Here is a 19,562-nt window from a genome sequence, read left to right as displayed (position 1 = left end):
TTGTTGTTTTATGTAAAAGATGGAATTGTTCCTTAATTAGCATTATTTATTAGGATAGGTTTATTATGACTTACTGCTCCATCTGTATTAAGCATGTACTATCTTTGCATTATATTACTTTGATATTAATGAAGTAGCATTATAGCATTCCTGTAACACTGCTTTATGTTCGGTGCTTGTATATCCTTATTGCTCAGTCTTGGTTTCTTTATTTTATTTTCATTTAGTTAACTGGCTGAGTTGACTGGTTGGTAGACCCTTTTCAGCAGCAATCCATGCCATTATGGCAAGAACACATGCAAGCAAAGCAAACAGCATAATAGGATATCTGTAAACAGTAGTGAAGTACAGTTCACTGCAAACTGACATTACATAATGGCATGCTTAAAACAGGCTTGTCATCATTTATATCATGCAACAATTTTAACTTTGCCATACATAACTTTTAAAAATCAAACAGCCAAGTGTAGAATTTACATATTTTCATTTTACAGTTGGTGCACTGTTTGCAAAGCACTTAAAGCAAACACAGTCATATGTAGTATTTACATATATTTATATTTGACATTTGGTATATTGTGTCTTTGCATGGAATGGCAGTTTGTATAAATGTCAACTTAAACAGTTCATTTGTTGGACTTAAATGTTGTTATATTTTGAACTGTACTATAAAGCTCTCTGAGGTAGGCTAAATTGCTGACATTACATAGTGTGTCTTGTTGTGCTTATGGTCATCTTTAACCCTTATCTTTGAAGTTAGTACTTTTATAAGGTTTACTTTTAGTTTAAATTTAAAGAGCTCTAGTATGTTTTCTGCTCTTATATCTAGTGGTATATAATTCCACACAGTGGGTTCCATTTTGGACAGTGCTTGTTCTCCCACTGTGGGTTTTAATCTTGTTCTAATAAGGATTTGAACTGCAAGTGTGTTTTCTCCTAAGTCTTAAGTTTGTTCTTTGATGTTAAAGGTTCTTTTTTATAGGGAGGCATTGACCAAGCTTAACTAGTTTTAATACCTGAAAAACCTGAACTCCAATGAGATGGTTTCCATGGCTATGTGCTAGGAGCTCAGTTATGTGTTTTGAACCATTTGAACTGATCCATCAAAGTATGGGGATGGGTACTGTAGCCAGTCAGTAATACAAATCTACAGATTTTATTTTCTGTTTAGGTTACAGCTGCACAATCTATGTTACTAGGTCCATCTCACTTGCTTATTAAGAATATAGAATACATGGCTTCAGCCTTGTAGCCCAGCATGTAAAATACCCCAGTTGCTGCTATATATACTGGTGGCTAGAGAGAACTCAGGATACATGGTGGTGGTTACACAATACCTCAGGCTTGAACCCGGTACCTTGGGTGAAGGTAGCAAGGCCTGAATTTCCTACCCACCACCATTTGTGAAAAATGTGCAGCTTTTTGCCTCATATTTGTTCAGTTTCTCATAAAATCTGTGGTTTCCGGATTTTAAATTCATTACACAGTTGGTGGTGCAGTGGTAGCATTGTTGCCTCACAGCTACAGGTTTTCTGGTTTGAGTCTTAGCTGGTGTACCTTCTGTGTGGAGTCTGCATGTCCTCCCTGTGTTTGTGTGGGGGTGCTCTGATGTCCTCCCATCATACAAAGACATGTGTCTGGAGTGCTTCTCCCTGGTTCTCTGTTGAAAATTGGCTTTTGTTCCAAGTCAGACTTTACTGGTTAACAAATGTTAAATAAATAAAAATGACAGGGATTTGAATTTCAGACTTCATATTCTTCAGAAAGTACATGGTAACACAAAACCTTTTATTCTAGCAATTTTCTAAGTTTATAAGATGAATATTTGAAATCTGTCCCTATTTTTTGGGATTGTATTCCTCCATTATTGGCTTCGTCCAGGTTTTTTGTGCTAAGGTTGAAAGCTATGGTGAGAACTGAATTCACTGAATATGTTTGGGGGCTGTATTCCCCCATTACTGGCTTTGTCTAGGTGTTCTGTGCTAAGAGGTTGAGAGCTATGGTGAGAACTGAATCCACTGAATATGTTTGGGGGGCTGTATTCCCCCTTTATTGGCTTTGTCCAGGTGTTTAATGCGAAGAGGCTGACAGCTATGATGAGAACTCAATTCATTAAATGGTAGCCATTTAAGTTTCAGTCTTCCTCTCTTTCACAAAACAGATGGTTTGGCATAGTGGTATGTTGCTCTGACTGTTTTGCACAGGGTCCTGGGTTCAAGTCTTGGCAGTGAAATGTATGGTGATAACACAGCATTTTATTCTAGCAACTTTCCAAGATTATACAAGCAATGTTTAAAATGTGTCCCTGGTTTTTGGGCTTTTGTCCCCCCCCCACCCCCGATAAATTTTGGCTTTTTCCAGATTTTTTGTGCTGCAAAGTTCAGAGATACAGCTGAGTGTCGAGTAGATTTTACAAGTAGCTGAGAGCTGCAGGGGAAGATAAGTTTAGTGCTGCTTAGGCTGAGTCTGCTTGTGTTGTTAATAGCACAACAGGTAGCGTACTTGCTTTTGATGCAGAAGGCTGTGGGTTCTACTCCCACAGTATGTAGATGTATTGCTGATACTGTATTGTGTTGTAAACGGGGTGGATGCTGCAGTCCTTTTTGGTGAAGATACCCAGTAACTATGAACCTGATATCAGTTTGCCATCCATTTCCTATTGCAATATTACTAGCTTATCATTTTTAATGTAACATAGGCAATTTATTCCTCAAGGGCAACATACACTTTATTTGTAGATGAAACAATGAAATATAAAGTTGTTTGCTAGCAGCAACCTCTTCATTAGTTACAGATCTCTTTAATGTGGAATTATTTAGATGACTTTTACTTCTTCAGAGAATGTGGATATTTACTGATACTGGTGAAATGTAGAAGTCTGAATAGACATTTAAGGTAGAAATGTTCTGAATTGGGCAGTTTTGTCATTATTGGTGCATGCATTTTGTTTCATTGCTTACTGGAAAAATGTTCAAAATAATAAATTTAAAATGCCCTCTAACAACTGTACTGTATTATACAAGGAATATAATTTAATACAACCAGGAAGGTGTATCGAACACATGTATGTTTCGTGTGCAAGGGGCTTATGATTTGAAAACAGCCCAAAGTTAATCTTTATCTGCCACTGGCCAAATGTATTTTCTCTGAATGTGGGTTTCAATGCTGTTTCAATGAATGTGAGTTTCAAGGGCAGAGAAGTTTTAATGCTAAGCCTATTTTCATTGTGAGACTGCATTGCTTTGTTTAGCAGATGTCTATTAGTGTTTGTGCTGTAAAATGGAAAATAAAACTTTCAAATGAAATAGATATCATCGCAGAAGTAAAACAGTATGCACATTACAGCGTTTATGGTAAATGGGGAGAAATAGCCAAGTAATGGGACACTGGAATGGCTGCAGGGGGGAGACTCCATTTGACCATGATTTTGTGAGGGGGGAAGGGTGGCAAACTCAAAGACAGCCCCGACTGAACTATACCTCTCAACTGTCCAGATTTTTGCAGAATGAACAGATTTTTGCTTCTTATTTTTTCTTTGTTCCTCAAACAAGTTGTGGTTTTTTGGCAAATCATTTAGGAATGAAGTCACTAAATAATGACAGACATTGAGTTTTAGACTTCATAATCTTCAGAAAAATGCATGCTAAAGCAAGACCTGTTATTCCATCAACTGTCTAAGTTTATACAAGAGCAAGTTTTAGTACTGTTTGTATGTTCCCCCCAATATATTTGGTCTGGTCCAGATTTCCTGCATTAAGAGGTTGAGAGGTACGTGCAAATAAATTGCTTTAGAGAATTAGGAATATCCAAACCTCTCAACTGTCCCCAATTTTGGCTCAAAATGTTGCTCTCCCCCTAATAATCCCTCTGCAAAATGGCAATTTTGGAAGAAAACGTGGAGGGTTTACAATTATAAATAACTGTAATGATCAGAGTTATAGATTACTTTTATTTCAGACATGCATGTAGATTCTCTTATTTTGTCAGCTGCTCAAGCTAACAGTATTAATATTAAAAAGGTGCCCCTTCTTTGAAGGGTTCCCAGCTGTATTGTGTGGCAATTTTATATTTTTGCATCACAGTTTTGGCCATTTTTCATAAAATTGTGGTTTTCTGGCAAATTAGTGGCAAATCATTAAAGATTAAATTAGAAAATAATGACAGACATTTGAGTTTCAGATTTCATACGCTTCAGAAAATTCATGCTAATGCAAGACCTACTACTATTCTATTATCTTTCTAAGTTTATAAGAGCAATATTTAAAACTTATCCTTATTTTTGGGCATTTGTTCCACTTCTATGTTTGGCTTTGTCCAGATTTCTTGCTCTGAGGTTGAGAGGTATGAGTGTCATCACCGTCAGCCGGAGACATTTCAAATTGTGACATACTTGTTGCCCCCCACTCCCCCATGTAGTGACTCTGGATGTGTCTAAGCAAGGTAAGGAGCAGTTATGCAGTGTAAGTGCGCAGAGTATTCCCCCATCCAAGGTAGACACAAGTACAACAGTGTCTTTTCATCTGTCCTTGATTTTGCAGAATGTTCTGGTTTTCTGTCATATTTTTATACTGTTGATTTATGCTTCTTATTACTCAGAAAATGCATGCTGTTGCAGTGACCTGTTCCTCTGTGTTTAAGTAGCAATGCTTTAATGACCATCAGCTTGTCTGAGATTGTAAGATGCAAGTAAGCTTTAATAAGCATACTGTTACATTGAAAGCCTTTTTGTTGTTGTCATGCAGAGAATATTTACATAACTAGATAATGTATAAGCCTTAGGTATTGAAATGCATATGACAGTATTTGTAATAAAGGACAGGATTACAGTATTTTCAGAAGCTCATTACATTTGTTGGAGACTTGCAGTCATCTTTGCAGGTTCTACCCGTAAACTAAACAGAATGCCAATCTATCACGTTTGGTCCATAACCTGTGCAGTAATCCTTTAAGCAATTTATCTTGAGTTTGTTTCTTGTTTGCTGTTCATTTTTTACTTTGATCATGTTTTCCCCATGAAACAAGTATATAGTTGTTGTCAGGCAGCAGGTCTTTTTGGATAAGAAACATTTTTACAAGTGGGGTTTCACACAGATTGCTACTTTCAGCATGCTACTTGGTACTTTTATAAAGCTGAATATAAATATAGTTAGAACTGCAGTGCAAGGAGAAGTGGTTTGAGTTAAGTGCTACTTGTTTTTTTTTATACTTGATTTTGACTGGCATTCCAGTAATGTATTTAAAAAGTAATTTATTTTTTCATGCCTCATAACATTTTTGTTTCCATCTAGATATTAAGTAAGCTGTCATGTAGCCAATACATTGAAATATTTTTTTCTTCTACATTTCACTTTGTCTCGATTGGACTCTAATAATGATGGTTTGGCACCCAGGGCAGCGTATTTAATTAAAGTTCCAGTAGTTGTGGTTTTGAGTATAGCTCCACCCCTTTCTAGTTAGCCACGCCCCTTTCCTATTGGCCCCACCCATCCAGCTGTCTCCTGCAGCCCCCCCTTTGATTTGATGCCGCCACTGTGTGTAAGGCTCTCAAGGGCATACAAAAGCCCTTCACTAAGATAAAATTACAGTCCTAGAAGAGTACATGAACTTGTCTGGAATAATACCATAGTATTCATCCATCAGCATTTTAGTCACTGCTGAATACACATGTGTATTCAGAATTCTGAAAATAATTTGGTAGTCCATGTTTACAGATGAGACACATCAGCAATCCTTTTACTTATGTGTTGCAATTTTTGCTCTGTTCACTGAGAAAAAAGTTAGCAAATTATAAAGGTAAACATTTCTACCAAATTCAAGAGAAATGGAAGCAGTGGATAAGTACACATTTAAGGGGTTTCTAGCTCTGGTAAAAGGGAAGTGTTAACAAAATCATCCACAGCTGGGGATCTGTGCACAACAGCTCATACATATAAACTGCACTGAAACTATGGCATGCCATGTGTGAGGGGCAGTGTTAAGGGCATGCCAAGAGAAGAAAGCCACTCTGTCATCAGGATGAAGCAGTACAGTATGTGCTCAATATCTAACTCTCCCATGACGTCAGTGGCTTGGGCCCAGCAATGGACAGTGTAAAAGCAGCACTGGAGATGGCAGATGGTAAAGTGGTACACCAAACAGCGACAGAAAGAGAAAAAAACACAAGAGATGACTATAAAATAATTCAAATAATGTAACACTGGGGTTATATTATCTAGCTAATGTTTTATGGTTTGTTCTTTGGTAGTAAGTAGTATCAGTGCTAATTTAAAGCTGTCGGTTACAACTCTATCTTTCTTACCTGTTTACCTACATGCAAGCTAGGTAAGACCCACTAGGCACAAATATCTTTTTCAATGGTAGACCACAACACTGTCCGTTTTAATTGTCTGGCTCAAAGTAACACAAAATAAAAGTATAAAGTAAGAATACCAATCCCAGAACTTTAGGAGGAAGCCTGTCAGTGGCTCACTGCTTTAACCTTTTGTTCTCTACTGTCAGAAAGGGCTGATAATAATCACCACATTATCAAACAGCACTAACAAATAAGAAAAAACACTAACACTGATGGCATTACTTGTGTTTTATGGTACTAACCCCTTCTCCCAGGAGCTGCTGAAAAATCTTTCAGGGAACGCTTTCATCTCAGGGTAATGCTTCTTCTCATAGACCCAATGAGTGGCACACCCTAAAAGTATAATGGTAATTCATCTAACCTAAATACTTACATCATAATGTAACTGCAACCAAAGCCTTTTTTTAAATTCCACTATGAATTAAAAAAGCAAGATTCGGAGACAGAATATGACAACTGGGTTTCATATGCCCCATGCAAAAGCCTTTACCCACTGCATCTCTTAATAATGCAATCAACTCTAAGGTCACTGTACCTCTAGAAAAGGGGATAACATATGAAGTAATACTGCCAAACAGAGTGCATTTCGCACTCTTTACAATTGCTAAGCAAATGGTGTTTACACAAATATTCTACTGCCTATCAGTGTCTATTCAGAGGTCCCTACAATACTTACAAACATTGACTGCTCGGTATAGCTTCCCATACTGACTGTTTTTATTTTTATTGTGTTTTATTTGAAATTTTCTTAACCATGGTAGAGCTCTGAACCAGATGGACTAAATTCAGGCTCAGGATGGTTGAAAACTCAACAGCAATGTATGTTTGCATATAACAGTACTCAACACTAGTAACAACATAACAGTGAAAGTTTGCATATGTCTAATCAATGTCTTCATTTCAGTCATTTGCAAACAATATAACATTAAGGGTGCGATATTTTCAGTAGATATTGATATGCTTTTCATGTGATTATAAAACAAAACATAGCTGTAAATAAGATATAAAAACATCCAAATTTTACATATTTACAAAACAGCTCACTGTTGTCTGGGAAAACGTTGAATTTCAGTACTGAAAGGATTACTTACAATGGGGATACAACAGTAGAATGCTCTAATGAGACTTTGGGCAAAGAAATACATAGGGAGTTATCTGCGGGTTTCATTACACATATTATTGGTCTGTGAATAAAAGTATTAACTATGCTGCATCATTTAAATAGTAAATAATGCACCAAGTAAGGTAACTATGCTGCATCAATTAAAAAGTAAATAATGCACAAAGTAAGGTAACTATGCTGCATCAATTAAATAATAAATAATGCACCAAGTAAGGTAACTAGGCTGCATCAATTAAATAGTAAATAATGCACCACGTAAAGTAACCATGCTGCATCAATTAAATAGTAAATAATGCATCAAGTAAGGTAACTATGCTGCATCAATTAAATAATAAATAATGCACCAAGTAAGGTAACTATGCTGCATCAATTAAATAGTAAATAATGCACCAAGTAAGCTATGCTGCATCAATTAAATAATAAATAATGCGCCAAGTAAGGCAACTATGCTGCATCAATTAAATAGTAAATAATGCACCAAGTAAGGTAACTATGCTGCATCAATTAAATAGTAAATAATGCACCATGTAAGGTAACTATGCTGCATCAATTAAATAATAAATAATGCGCCAAGCAAGGTAACTATGCTGCATCAATTAAATAGCAAATAATACACCAAGTAAGGTAACTATGTTGCATCAATTAAATAGTAAATAATGCACCAAGTAAGGTAACTATGCTGCATCAATCAAATAGTAAATAATGCACCAAGTAAGGTAACTATGCTGCATTGATTAAATCGTAAATAATGCACCAAGTAACTATGCTGCATCAATTAAATAGTAAATAATGCACCAAGTAAGGTAACTATGCTGCATCAATTAAATAATAAATAATGCGCCAAGTAAGGTAACTATGCTGCATCAATTAAATAGTAAATAATAAACCAAGTAAGGTAACTATGCTGCATCAATTAAATAGTAAATAATGCACCAAGTAAGGTAACTATGCTGCATCAATTAAATAGTAAATAATGCACCAAGTAGGGTAACTATGCTGCATCAATTAAATAGTAAATAATGAACCAAGTAAGGTAACTATGCTGCATCAATTAAATAATAAATAATGCACCAAGTAAGGTAACTATGCTGCATCAATTAAACAGTAAATAATGCACCAAGTAAGGTAACTATGCTGCATCAATTAAATAGTAAATAATGCACCAAGTAAGGTAACTATGCTGCATCAATTAAATAGTAAATAATGCACCACGTAAAGTAACCATGCTGCATCAATTAAATAGTAAATAATGCACCAAGTAAGGTAACTATGCTGCATCAATTAAATAGTAAATAATGCACCAAGTAAGGTAACTATGTTGCATCAATTAAATAGTAAATAATGCACCAAGTAACTATGTTGCATCAATTAAATAGTAAATAATGCACCAAGTAACTATGTTGCATCAATTAAATAGTAAATAATGCACCAAGTAAGGTAACTATGCTGCATCAATTAAATAATAAATAATGCGCCAAGTAAGGTAACTATGCTGCATCAGTTAAATAGTAAATAATACACCAAGTAAGGTAACTATGATGCATCAATTAAATAGTAAATAATGCACCAAGTAAGGTAACTATGCTGCATCAATTAAATAATAAATAATGCGTCAAGTAAGGTAACTATGCTGCATCAATTAAATAGTAAATAATACACCAAGTAAGGCAACTATGCTGCATCAATTAAATAGTAAATAATGCACCAAGTAAGGTAACTATGCTGCATCAATTAAATAGTAAATAATGCACCAAGTAAGGCAACTATGCTGCATCAATTAAATAGTAAATAATGCACCAAGTAAGGTAACTATGCTGCATCAATTAAACAGTAAATAATGCACCAAGTAAGGTAACTATGATGCATCAATTAAATAGTAAATAATGCACCAAGTAAGGTAACTATGCTGCATCAATTAAATAATACATAATGCGCCAAGTAAGGTAACTATGCTGCATCAATTAAATAGTAAATAATACACCAAGTAAGGCAACTATGCTGCATCAATTAAATAGTAAATAATGCACCAAGTAAGGTAACTATGCTGCATCAATTAAATAGTAAATAATGCACCAAGTAAGGCAACTATGCTGCATCCATTAAATAGTAAATAATGCACCAAGTAAGGTAACTATGCTGCATCAATTAAATAGTAAATAATGCACCAAGTAAGGCAACTATGCTGCATCAATTACATAGTAAATAATGCACCAAGTAAGGTAGAATGAGAAGAATTTTGACTGGCTCTATCATAGCTGTAGTTTTTTTGGTGGGGTGAAGTTTACTGTTTTGCAGCCATTCAGTTTTTTTTTTACTTTTTCTCTTGCTTCTCATGGCTGCATATGACAAGCTTGATCTGAAGATGACCACATAATCTGCATGAAGTATAAAAGGACATTTTGGTAGGTCAGTGAGAAGCTTGTTAATGAAAAGAAAAAACAGAATAGTGACACTTCTGGAACACCTCCAAAGAGGGTGGAGAATCTCAAGGTTATGGAAATGAGGTAGAAAAGAAATGTATACTTTGAGATGTACTTTTTGAATCATAGTGAGGAAATAGGGCTAACTCTGAGACTAATACTGCATTTATTAGGAGGATATGCTTGGCATCAAAGAATTTGGCAAAGTCTATAATTACTGCAACATTCAGAATTCATATGTTCATATTCACCAGTAATTCAAATGAGAGATACCTGAAGGACTGTTAAAGTGGTCCGTCATCATCAGAACACATTCTGGTGCCTGAACAATATGATATCACTTTGAATACAAGAAGACAAACACAGTCACTGACACAATACCTCTTCTAAAGGGATCTTCTGCAGCTGTTCATGTATCAGTAGCTTCCGAAAAACCTCCTTCTTGCCACTTGCTCGAAAAAGCAAATGGTCAAACCCACTAGCCTAATCTCCTATTTCTATGTAGCCCTACACACAACTGACCCTAAAAAACTACATAGCATTTCCAGAAATCCAAAGTCTGACCCTAAAACTTCCAGAGTTCCCCACTTAGCTCTTTGCTCCCTAACCGTAAAACTCTACAACCTCTTCCTAACCATAAATACCCTGACCACTCCCTAAACCTACATCTCCAACCCCACCAAAACCTAAATTCTTCATTTGCTTCCTAACCCTAAAAGTCTACTCCATCTCCCAAACCATAAATTCTCTGAACACTCCCTAAACCTAAAACTCCAACCATCCTAAAACCTAAATTTCCCATTTGATCCCTAACCCTGAAACTCCCTTTCCACTCTCTAACCCAAAACTGCCCTCCTACTTCTTATGCCTAAAATCCCTCTCCTGTTTCCTCCCCATCGTTATTTGCTTAAACTCATATCTGAGTTTGAGCACAAGCAGCAGCCCATACAAACTATAAGGTTATCAAGTCCCCTTGGGACTTGCATCAGTTGTAAACCCCTTCTAAGATCTTCCTTAGAGTTAGTGGGGTACATACAGGCCTACAATTAATGACAGATGAAGGTTTAATAACTTTGAGGATTGTTTGAACTAGGTCTTGTTTCCAAATGGTTGGTTTACAGTTGTAACACAGGGATAGGGAAAGGCTGAGTATATACTGGAGGGAAGAAAAGATATAGTCTCTACATAGTTTGATAAATCAAAGGAAATGGGAATATGAACCTGCTGTGACATTTTGTGAAATTTGCTTCAGAAGGGCTTCAATTTTTTCTTTTCTTTTTCTTTCACTTTATAAAACTGCAGATACTGAAAAGTACAGTACAAAAATACGAACAGCAACTCCAAGGCAGTATTAAACTGCAGATACTAAAGAGTACAACAAAAATACGGACAGCAAATCCAAAGCAGTATTAAGTGCTTTCGTCAGATAAATGACTTCATCAGAATACAAATACTGCTACTTACACCAGCTTAAATATAGTGCTTAACCAATCCCATGGAAATTTACATAATTTCCCTTCAATTAATATAAATTGCTGCTAATCATATTATATTAAACAGTATTAATATCCTAAAATACAATAAGTCCCTACAAAATCCATACAACAATATTACAACACAAACATTTTACATTTTTGTTAAAAGAAAAACATAGATTTTAATTTTAACACTGAGGAAATAGACATCCTATCATTCAAACCAGGGGCATGGTATGCATCAAGTCTGATTTGCTATTTGAGTTCTAAAAACTCGAAATAATCATTCACCCCCCCCCCCCGAGGTCCTAAATCCACTTGCTCTAAAATAAAAAAATAGAAAAGAATGAGTGGGTTCAATACATAAATGTTTGTATAATGCATTGTTATCATTATTGTGTTTAATATCATATAAATGTTGGTATATTCTAGTCTTTAGGGCATTCTTAGTTTTGCCTACATAGTACTTCTCACATTGTTTACACAGGGCTAGGTAGACTTCCCCTTTACTATAACAATACATTTTTTCTTACTAGTAATGTACCCCAAATTTTTTAGTTTTATCATCTCCCTATCCATAACATAAGGACATTGGGCGCATCTACCACATTTGAAAGTACCACCCTTTTGTGAATCTGATTTTGTTCCTTCAAAAAGTCCTTTAAAAGAGGTATCCTTCTTATACACCACTATTGGTTTATTACCAACTTTTCCCAGTACATCCAAATCAACATCAAAAATTTTCTAATATTTTAAAATAATATTTTTAATATCAAGAAAATTTGATGTATAAGTAAGGGTTAGTGCACGTCCAAAATTGTCCTGTTTATTATTATGATTATCTTGACTTCGAGTAACAACCTGAGCTAAAAGGACAAAAAATGACCATTAGTTCTCTTATTTTTAACTTCATTAAGTATGTCAGTGACAAAAATTACAGGGTAGCCTCTCCTACAAAACATGTTCTTTAAAACCTCACATTCTCTTAAAAAATCTTGAAAGTCAGAGATCATTCTAGCCAATCTTACATATTGACCCTTGACAAGGGCTTTCTTCTGGTGCAATGGGTGCGCACTTGAAAAATGCAATAGTGAATTTGAATATGTTGGCTTCCTATAAAGTTGTGAAGCAAAGCACTTGTTAACAAAATCTTTCCTAATGGTAACATCCAGATAGTTGACAAAATCCAAACTGCTGTTCATAGTAAATCTAAGAAAATCAGAAGTACTACTACCATTTTTTTAAGAGAATGTGAAGTTTTAAAGAACATGTTTTGTAGGAGAGGCTACCCTGTAATTTCTGTCACTGACATACTTAATGAAGTTAAAAATAAGAGAACTAATGGTAATTTTTTTGCCCTGTTAGCTCAGGCTGTTACTCGAAGTCAAGATAATCATAATAATAAACAGGAAAATTTTGGACGTGCACTAACCCTTACTTATACATCAAATTTTCTTGATATTAAAAATATTATTTTAAAATATTGGAAAATTTTTGATGTTGATTTGGATGTACTGGGAAAAGTTGGTAATAAACCAATAGTGGTGTATAAGAAGGATACCTCTTTTAAAGGACTTTTTGAAGGAACAAAATCAGATTCACAAAAGGGTGGTACTTTCAAATGTGGGAGATGCGCCCAATGTCTTTATGTTATGGATAGGGAGATGATAAAACTAAAATATTTTGGGTACATTACTAGTAAGAAAAAATGTATTGTTATAGTAAAGGGGAAGTCTACCTAGCCCTGTGTAAACAATGTGAGAAGTACTATGTAGGCAAAACTAAGAATGCCCTAAAGACTAGAATATACCAACATTTGTATGATATTAAACACAGTAATGATAACAATGCATTATACAAACATTTATGTATTGAACCCACTCATTCTTTTCTATTTTTTATTTTAGAGTAAGTGGATTTAGGACCCCTGGTGGAGGCAGTGAATGATTATTTAGAGTTTTTAGAACTCAAATAGCAGATCAGACTTGATGCATACCATGCCCCTGGTTTGAATGATAGGATGTCTATGTCCTCAGTGTTAAAATTAAAATCTACGTTTTTCTTTTAACAAAAATGTAAAATGTTAGTGTTTTAATATTGTTGTCTGGATTTTGTAGGGACTTATTGTGTTTTAGGATATTAATACTGTTTAATATAATATGATTAGCAGCAATTTATATTAATTGAAGGGAAATGATGTAAATTTCCATGGGATTGGTTAAGCACTATATTTAAGCTGGTGTAAGTAGCAGTATTTGTATTCTGATGAAGTCATTTATCTGACAAAAACGCTTAATACTGCTTTGGATTTGCTGTCCGTATTTTTGTTGTACTCTTTAGTATCTGCAGTTTAATACTGCCTTGGAGTTGCTGTTCGTATTTTTGTTGTACTCTTTAGTATCTGCAGTTTAATACTGCCTTGAAGTTGCTGTTCGTATTTTTGTTGTACTCTTTAGTATCTGCAGTTTAATACTGCCTTGGAGTTGCTGTTCGTATTTTTGTTGTACTCTTTAGTATCTGCAATTTAATACTACCTTGGAGTTGCTGTTCGCATTTTTGTACTGTACTTTTCAGTATCTGCAGTTTTATAAAGTGATTTTAATCTTCGAGTGTTGCTTTTTGTTCTGCAACAGCTGCCAGTATCTACTTGGTTTGTGGATTGTTTTCTGCTTACTTGTTTTTCTTTTTCTTTGTTTATTACCCTAAAGTGGATGCAAAGTATTGGAGGGAAGGAAGGAAGAAGGGCTGTTGATACAGAAGTGCTTGAACTAGGGGTGTACTTTATGCAACAGTGAGAGAATTTGTCGAGGACTTCTTTTGTGATTAGGCATCCTTTACTAAAGATGATGGTGCCATTGTCTATTAAATTTGTATCAGCTTTTTAGCCTGTGATAACACTTACATGTTTCCATAACTGTTTAATCTGCCAGTAGATGGATGCTTGCTGGTAGCAGAGAATGGTAAGTTTTTGCTGCTGGGTGGGTATTTTTAGCTAAGTTTCAGAGGAGAATGAATCTGTTCTATGGTTGGGCTGGGACACAGCTTCTCATGTATTTTGCTTTGCTTTGTTTCTGTTTGAAAATGGCCTTTATCTTTTTACTAATCCAAAGGTTGATCTCAGATTTGAAGTTTCACGTAATGAGGCAAAAATATTCATCTCTTTGTTGTCAAAGGATATTTGTAAATAGAGTAGCTGGCTCTGTGTTTTGTTAAGTTTAAAGTGTGAAGAAGGTTAGTTTGGGAGGTGTTTCCTTGTAGTGAAGTACAAGATGAAAAGGAGAATGGGCTGTCAGAGTTGAAAGCAAGCTGAATATGGATAAAATTAGATGTGGAGTATCTGTAATCACCAGATGAAGGACAGTTGCATTATTACATTAGACATTAAGTCTAGCTGGTTTCATTAGTAAGTGAAACAGGGTAAGGTCTGCAAAGAATTCACTAACGTATTACTCCACTGACTTCAGGAGACTGAAGTTAAAGTCACCCAAAATGATTGTATATTTCTCTGGTGAAGTAGGGTCCGCCACCTGTGAGATCAGGTTTTGGAATTTTGTTATGGAGAATAGGGGACTGGATGAGATTACAGCAAGGGGAAATAGACAGGATTTATCAAAAGAATGGATATAATAAACCAGTTGTTAAGTGAGTTGGTTTGTGTTTTTAACTTAAATTTTACTTTTTAAGGGTCCCACTTCCTATCCCTTTTCCTCAGGGAAGCATTAAATTATATGGATAACTGGTGATGGAGTGTTGTAAGCTGGGGGAGTATCTCTTTTAACCAAGATCACATAATGACTACAAGGGTGACTGACTGTGGAGATTTTTTACGCTGCTTGCATTTAGAAGTGCACATTTTAAATGTGTGAAATTTTTGCTGATGCTTAAAACTAGAGTGGGGGGGGGGGTTCAATCTACATGTGGGAAACGTGGTCAAGCTCTATGCCACCTTGAAGAAATGTAGAAGAACTGGTGTAAGACTGATGAGATATTTTGTATAATTTTGGGAGATGGTGTAGGGTTTATAACTGTGTGGTGAGGGGATTCTTATTTAATGTAGTTTCAGAAAATTTGCTAAATCTGTACTCCTGATGCAGCATCCGACAGGATCTCAAGGGAAATGGTTCCAAGTTAATTCACAGAAGTTATTTCATTTATAACACATATGAATCAGTCTCTGTGTGTGCGTGTGTGTGTGTGTGTGTGTGTGTGTGTGTGTGTGTGTGTGTGTGTGTGTGTACACGCGCGCACTTGCGTACATAAGTTATCGTGTGTATTTATGTGTGTGCAGACACTATTTTCTTACCATCTGCCAGTCATTCTCAACTTTTCTGAAGACAGACTGCATGTTCCATACACCATTTTCCCATCCATGTATTTCTTCATTGTTGTTTGAGACTCTTACATAGTGGTCTTTTGCAGTGTTATATCTGAGGTGAAGTTTTTTGGACATTTTTTCGTTTTCCACAGGTTTAAAAATTATCTGTGTTCTCTATGAAAAAAAAAAGACTGTGTTTTAAATGTTGAAAGCAATCTGATGAAATACTACACTACTAGCCTTATATTTTACTGTCACTATCTGTGACTTGGTGAGGAGTATTACTTAAAAAGGCTGTAACAAACTACTGGGGAGGTAGAGTCTTTGAAACAATAAGAAACCATTTTAAAACAAACTAGGTGGCTTTATCTAACTAGGTTGTAAGAAAAAGCGTTAGAGGTAAGCAGATGATATAAACTTCTGAAGAATCATTACTCTATATCACACACACTTAACACTAGAAAATACCCACACCAAACTTGAAAAACACACTATTACAAAAAAGTTAGAAAGTACAAATGAATGACTTACCATCACCAAAGAACTACACAACGTGTGTTCTCCTTGAGATACAGGATGCTAAGATGTGCACTTATAAATGTTTTCTAAACTTCATCAGATTAATTTTTATTTCAGATACAGGACACAGAATGTTATAAATGATGTAGCTCTGAAATTTAGAAAATGTATAAAAACAATACAGCTTCAACTTTGTTCTCAGGAAAGTAACAACTGCTGCATCCCCTCAGAAGTCTGTATTATTCTTTCTACTCTCAAAATATATTGACATTCTAAAATACAAGCACTAGCAAAATCCTAACTGGTGTAAACAACTGGAGCTTTTACTACAATGCACTATGGCTGAAACTAATCTCAACACCTGCTGATAGAATTTAAAATAATGTTTCAAGAAAAATACAACTTGTAAACCATTTTATGGCATGATAATTCTCTACCTAAATTTAATATAACATAACAGTGTATCATCAGACTATGTACTCTTTTGGCTTTTCCCGGTTCGGGGTCGCCACAGCAGAACTCCGGTCCGCTAATGACTGGCAGTGGATATTTACGGTTCCGAGTTGCCAGCCCGACGCCCAACCTTCAAAGAAGGTACACCCATTCACACACGCACCTACCTACATGTCTTTAAATGTCACTCGACTGCGGGGAGGACATGCAAACTGCACACAGAAGGTGCTCCAGTCGAGAATCGCATGGGAGAAACTCTAGCTGTGAAGTGACAGCACTAACCGCTGCACCACTGTGCAGTGTATCATCAGACTGCTGTGCAGAAAATCATACATGCACAAGCAATGTCTATGCCTCAGTAACTTGTAGACTGGAATGTTATATGTGAGCTAGAAACAATGATCCTCCGTTGTACTTTCTGTAAGCAGGAAGCAATGGTTCTTAATTCCATATCACCACATCTTTGATATACGTTTTTGTTTTGTGCTTTCCAGGTTGTAGTGGGAAATGGCCCAATCACAGCAGGCTTATTACTGATGAAATTGATTTAAGTGTAATCTTATGACTATTGCTTAGGTTTACTGCTGCTCTTACAGGTGCGTCTTAACAGACACATACACGTTTGCAAATATGAACCTCTAAACTAAATTATACAGAGATTCCTCATCTTTAACTACAATATAAGGGATGTAGTATTTGCAGAAATGTTATTTTTACTTATGTTTTTCCTCCTCTGTTAGACCAACCTGTAGTCCCTGGATTTACTCTTACCTATGTCCCACTTTCATTTCATTCCCATAAGAGGGAATAAAATGGAGCTGGTTAAGTCAACCCCTTCTCATATTGGTAGGGAAGTATTACAAACTGTATCCCTCCTATGCTTGTGCATACATATGCAATGCCTCCAAGGTTGTCAATGTCTGTGTGCCCCCAGTCACACATGTACAAGCTGCATGGGAATGTAGAGTCTTTTACAGAATGGAAAGTGGACCACACAACATCCATTAGGTCTACACCATAAGGTATCACATTTGTTTTGAATTCCCAATGTAAGGATTGCTGGCTGTTATACAAGCATTTTTGGATGATAATAGTTATATTTTTGGGTGGATACTGAAGTTAAATTTGTGGAATTTTTCAATTATATTTTTCAATATATTTTTGCAACAACCAGGTTCTTAAGGTTCACTTACAACATAGATTGTGAAAGACTTAACAATTTAGATGTGACCTTATAGAAGTATGACGGGGGTTACAAATCTAACGTTTATCGGAAAAAGACCAATTCTAATTCATTTGTTTATTATGCTAGTGCCTACCCCCACAGTCAAAAAAACAGTATTGTTAAAGGGCAATTCGGAAGAATTAGCAGAATGACTGCTGACAACGATGACTTTGAAAGTGAATGTGACACTTTAAGGAGTATGTTTAAGGATAGGGGTTACCCTTTAAATTTCATTGAAGAGATATATAAAGAGGTGAATGAAGGATGTAAAAGTAATTTTGGCCCAATTTTAGGTTTGGCACCACTGGGGAAAACTACAGTTCTGAGATTATTTTTCTTTCAAGGGGTTCTCAAAACAGTGGAGGCTGAGTACGCATTTGTAAAGGAGATTAATGGAGATGCGTACATTATTAAAAATATTATGGAATGGGAATGGCAAAAATTCTCTAGGTTATCTGACCTGAGAGGTATTTTTAATGTCCCTTTCAGGTGTATCTTTAGAAGGGGTCTTAACATCAAAAATTTAATGTAACGCAAACAAAGAATAGCCTGCAATCGGAACAAAGCAGGCACATATAAATGTGGAATGAGCCCACAGTGTACATATATTATTCACAGTGACAGTATTTTCATTGAAGCTAGGGATAGACATATCACTGGTGGGGCTTACAATACATGTGACTCATTTGGGGTGGTTTATATTGCAATGTGCAACAAGTGCACGGAATTTTATATAGGCAAGACAGAGAGAAAATTTAAAAAGATGGATTTATGAGCACATTAATGATATAAGCAGTAGAAATTTGAGGACTGTTTTGTATAAATAGACCACTGATTGTCCTGCAGCTAAGTTTTTATTTTTTGTACTAGACGAAATTCCTATAGATGCCTAGAGATGCCAAGGGTGGATTGTGGGAAACCAAGATTGAATATAGGGAGGTCTATTGGCAAATTATTTTGGAGGCCAACAGACCCCCCGGGTTTGAATGGCAATGTTTCCCTTGCCCCTGTATTGAAGTTAACGGCAGATAGACATTAAATATATTTTGTTTATGGGTTTTATAATCTCACATTCATATTCACTAGAACTAAGTTTTTTAACCAACAACATTTTGAATTTACTAAATTCATAGCTTTTTCATTCAACACATATATATTTTTTATGTCAATGTTTTATGCTGTGGTATAATTGTATGTGAATGTCTTTGAGTATTTTAGTTCTATTAGTGCATTTATTTACATGTAATTTTACTCAGGACAGCAGGTGGCGTCATTGGTTTAGCTATGCCTCATCGATCTTTTTTTTTTTTTTTTTTTTTTACACTGAATGATTAAAATATTAATATAGACTTGAACATGCAATGGCTTAACAATGGGTTTTGAGATGGGATTAAATAAGTTATTTACACCTCACATATTTAATCGTGGTACTTTATCCTCATATTTTACAAGCAGTTTTTAGAATGGTGATTTATTGGGCTCTTCATTTATTAATCAATGCTGTTTTCTCATTGATGGTTTGTTTGGGAGGGTTTGATATAAAAGGGAAGTATTTTCATTCATGTTTTATGCATCTGATGAAGTCTATTGATGAAAATTTGGTGTACTAATAAGCATTTATGTTATCTGTCACTATCTCACTGTTTCAAACAAAATGTATCCGTTGGAGGTGGACTGGCA

At 35.5% G+C, this 19,562-nt stretch overlaps 1 protein-coding gene across 1 annotated transcript in view; it reads right to left on the bottom strand.

Moving 5' to 3' along the window:
* Positions 1 to 19,562, bottom strand: part of NGLY1 (N-glycanase 1) — a 714,901-nt gene that overhangs the window by 80,199 nt on the left and 615,140 nt on the right. The window contains exon 10 of the mRNA XM_044064776.1: positions 15,674 to 15,859. Within this exon, the coding sequence (XP_043920711.1) occupies positions 15,674 to 15,859 (186 nt within the window). The remainder of the gene's footprint in view (positions 1 to 15,673; positions 15,860 to 19,562) is intronic.

The sequence above is a fragment of the Protopterus annectens genome, chromosome 3.part0, assembly GCF_019279795.1.
Source record: "Protopterus annectens isolate FY-2018-M chromosome 3.part0, PAN1.0, whole genome shotgun sequence".
In the NCBI taxonomy this organism is placed as follows: Eukaryota; Metazoa; Chordata; order Ceratodontiformes; family Protopteridae; genus Protopterus; species Protopterus annectens.
This window is presented reverse-complemented; position numbering and strand designations above follow the sequence as displayed.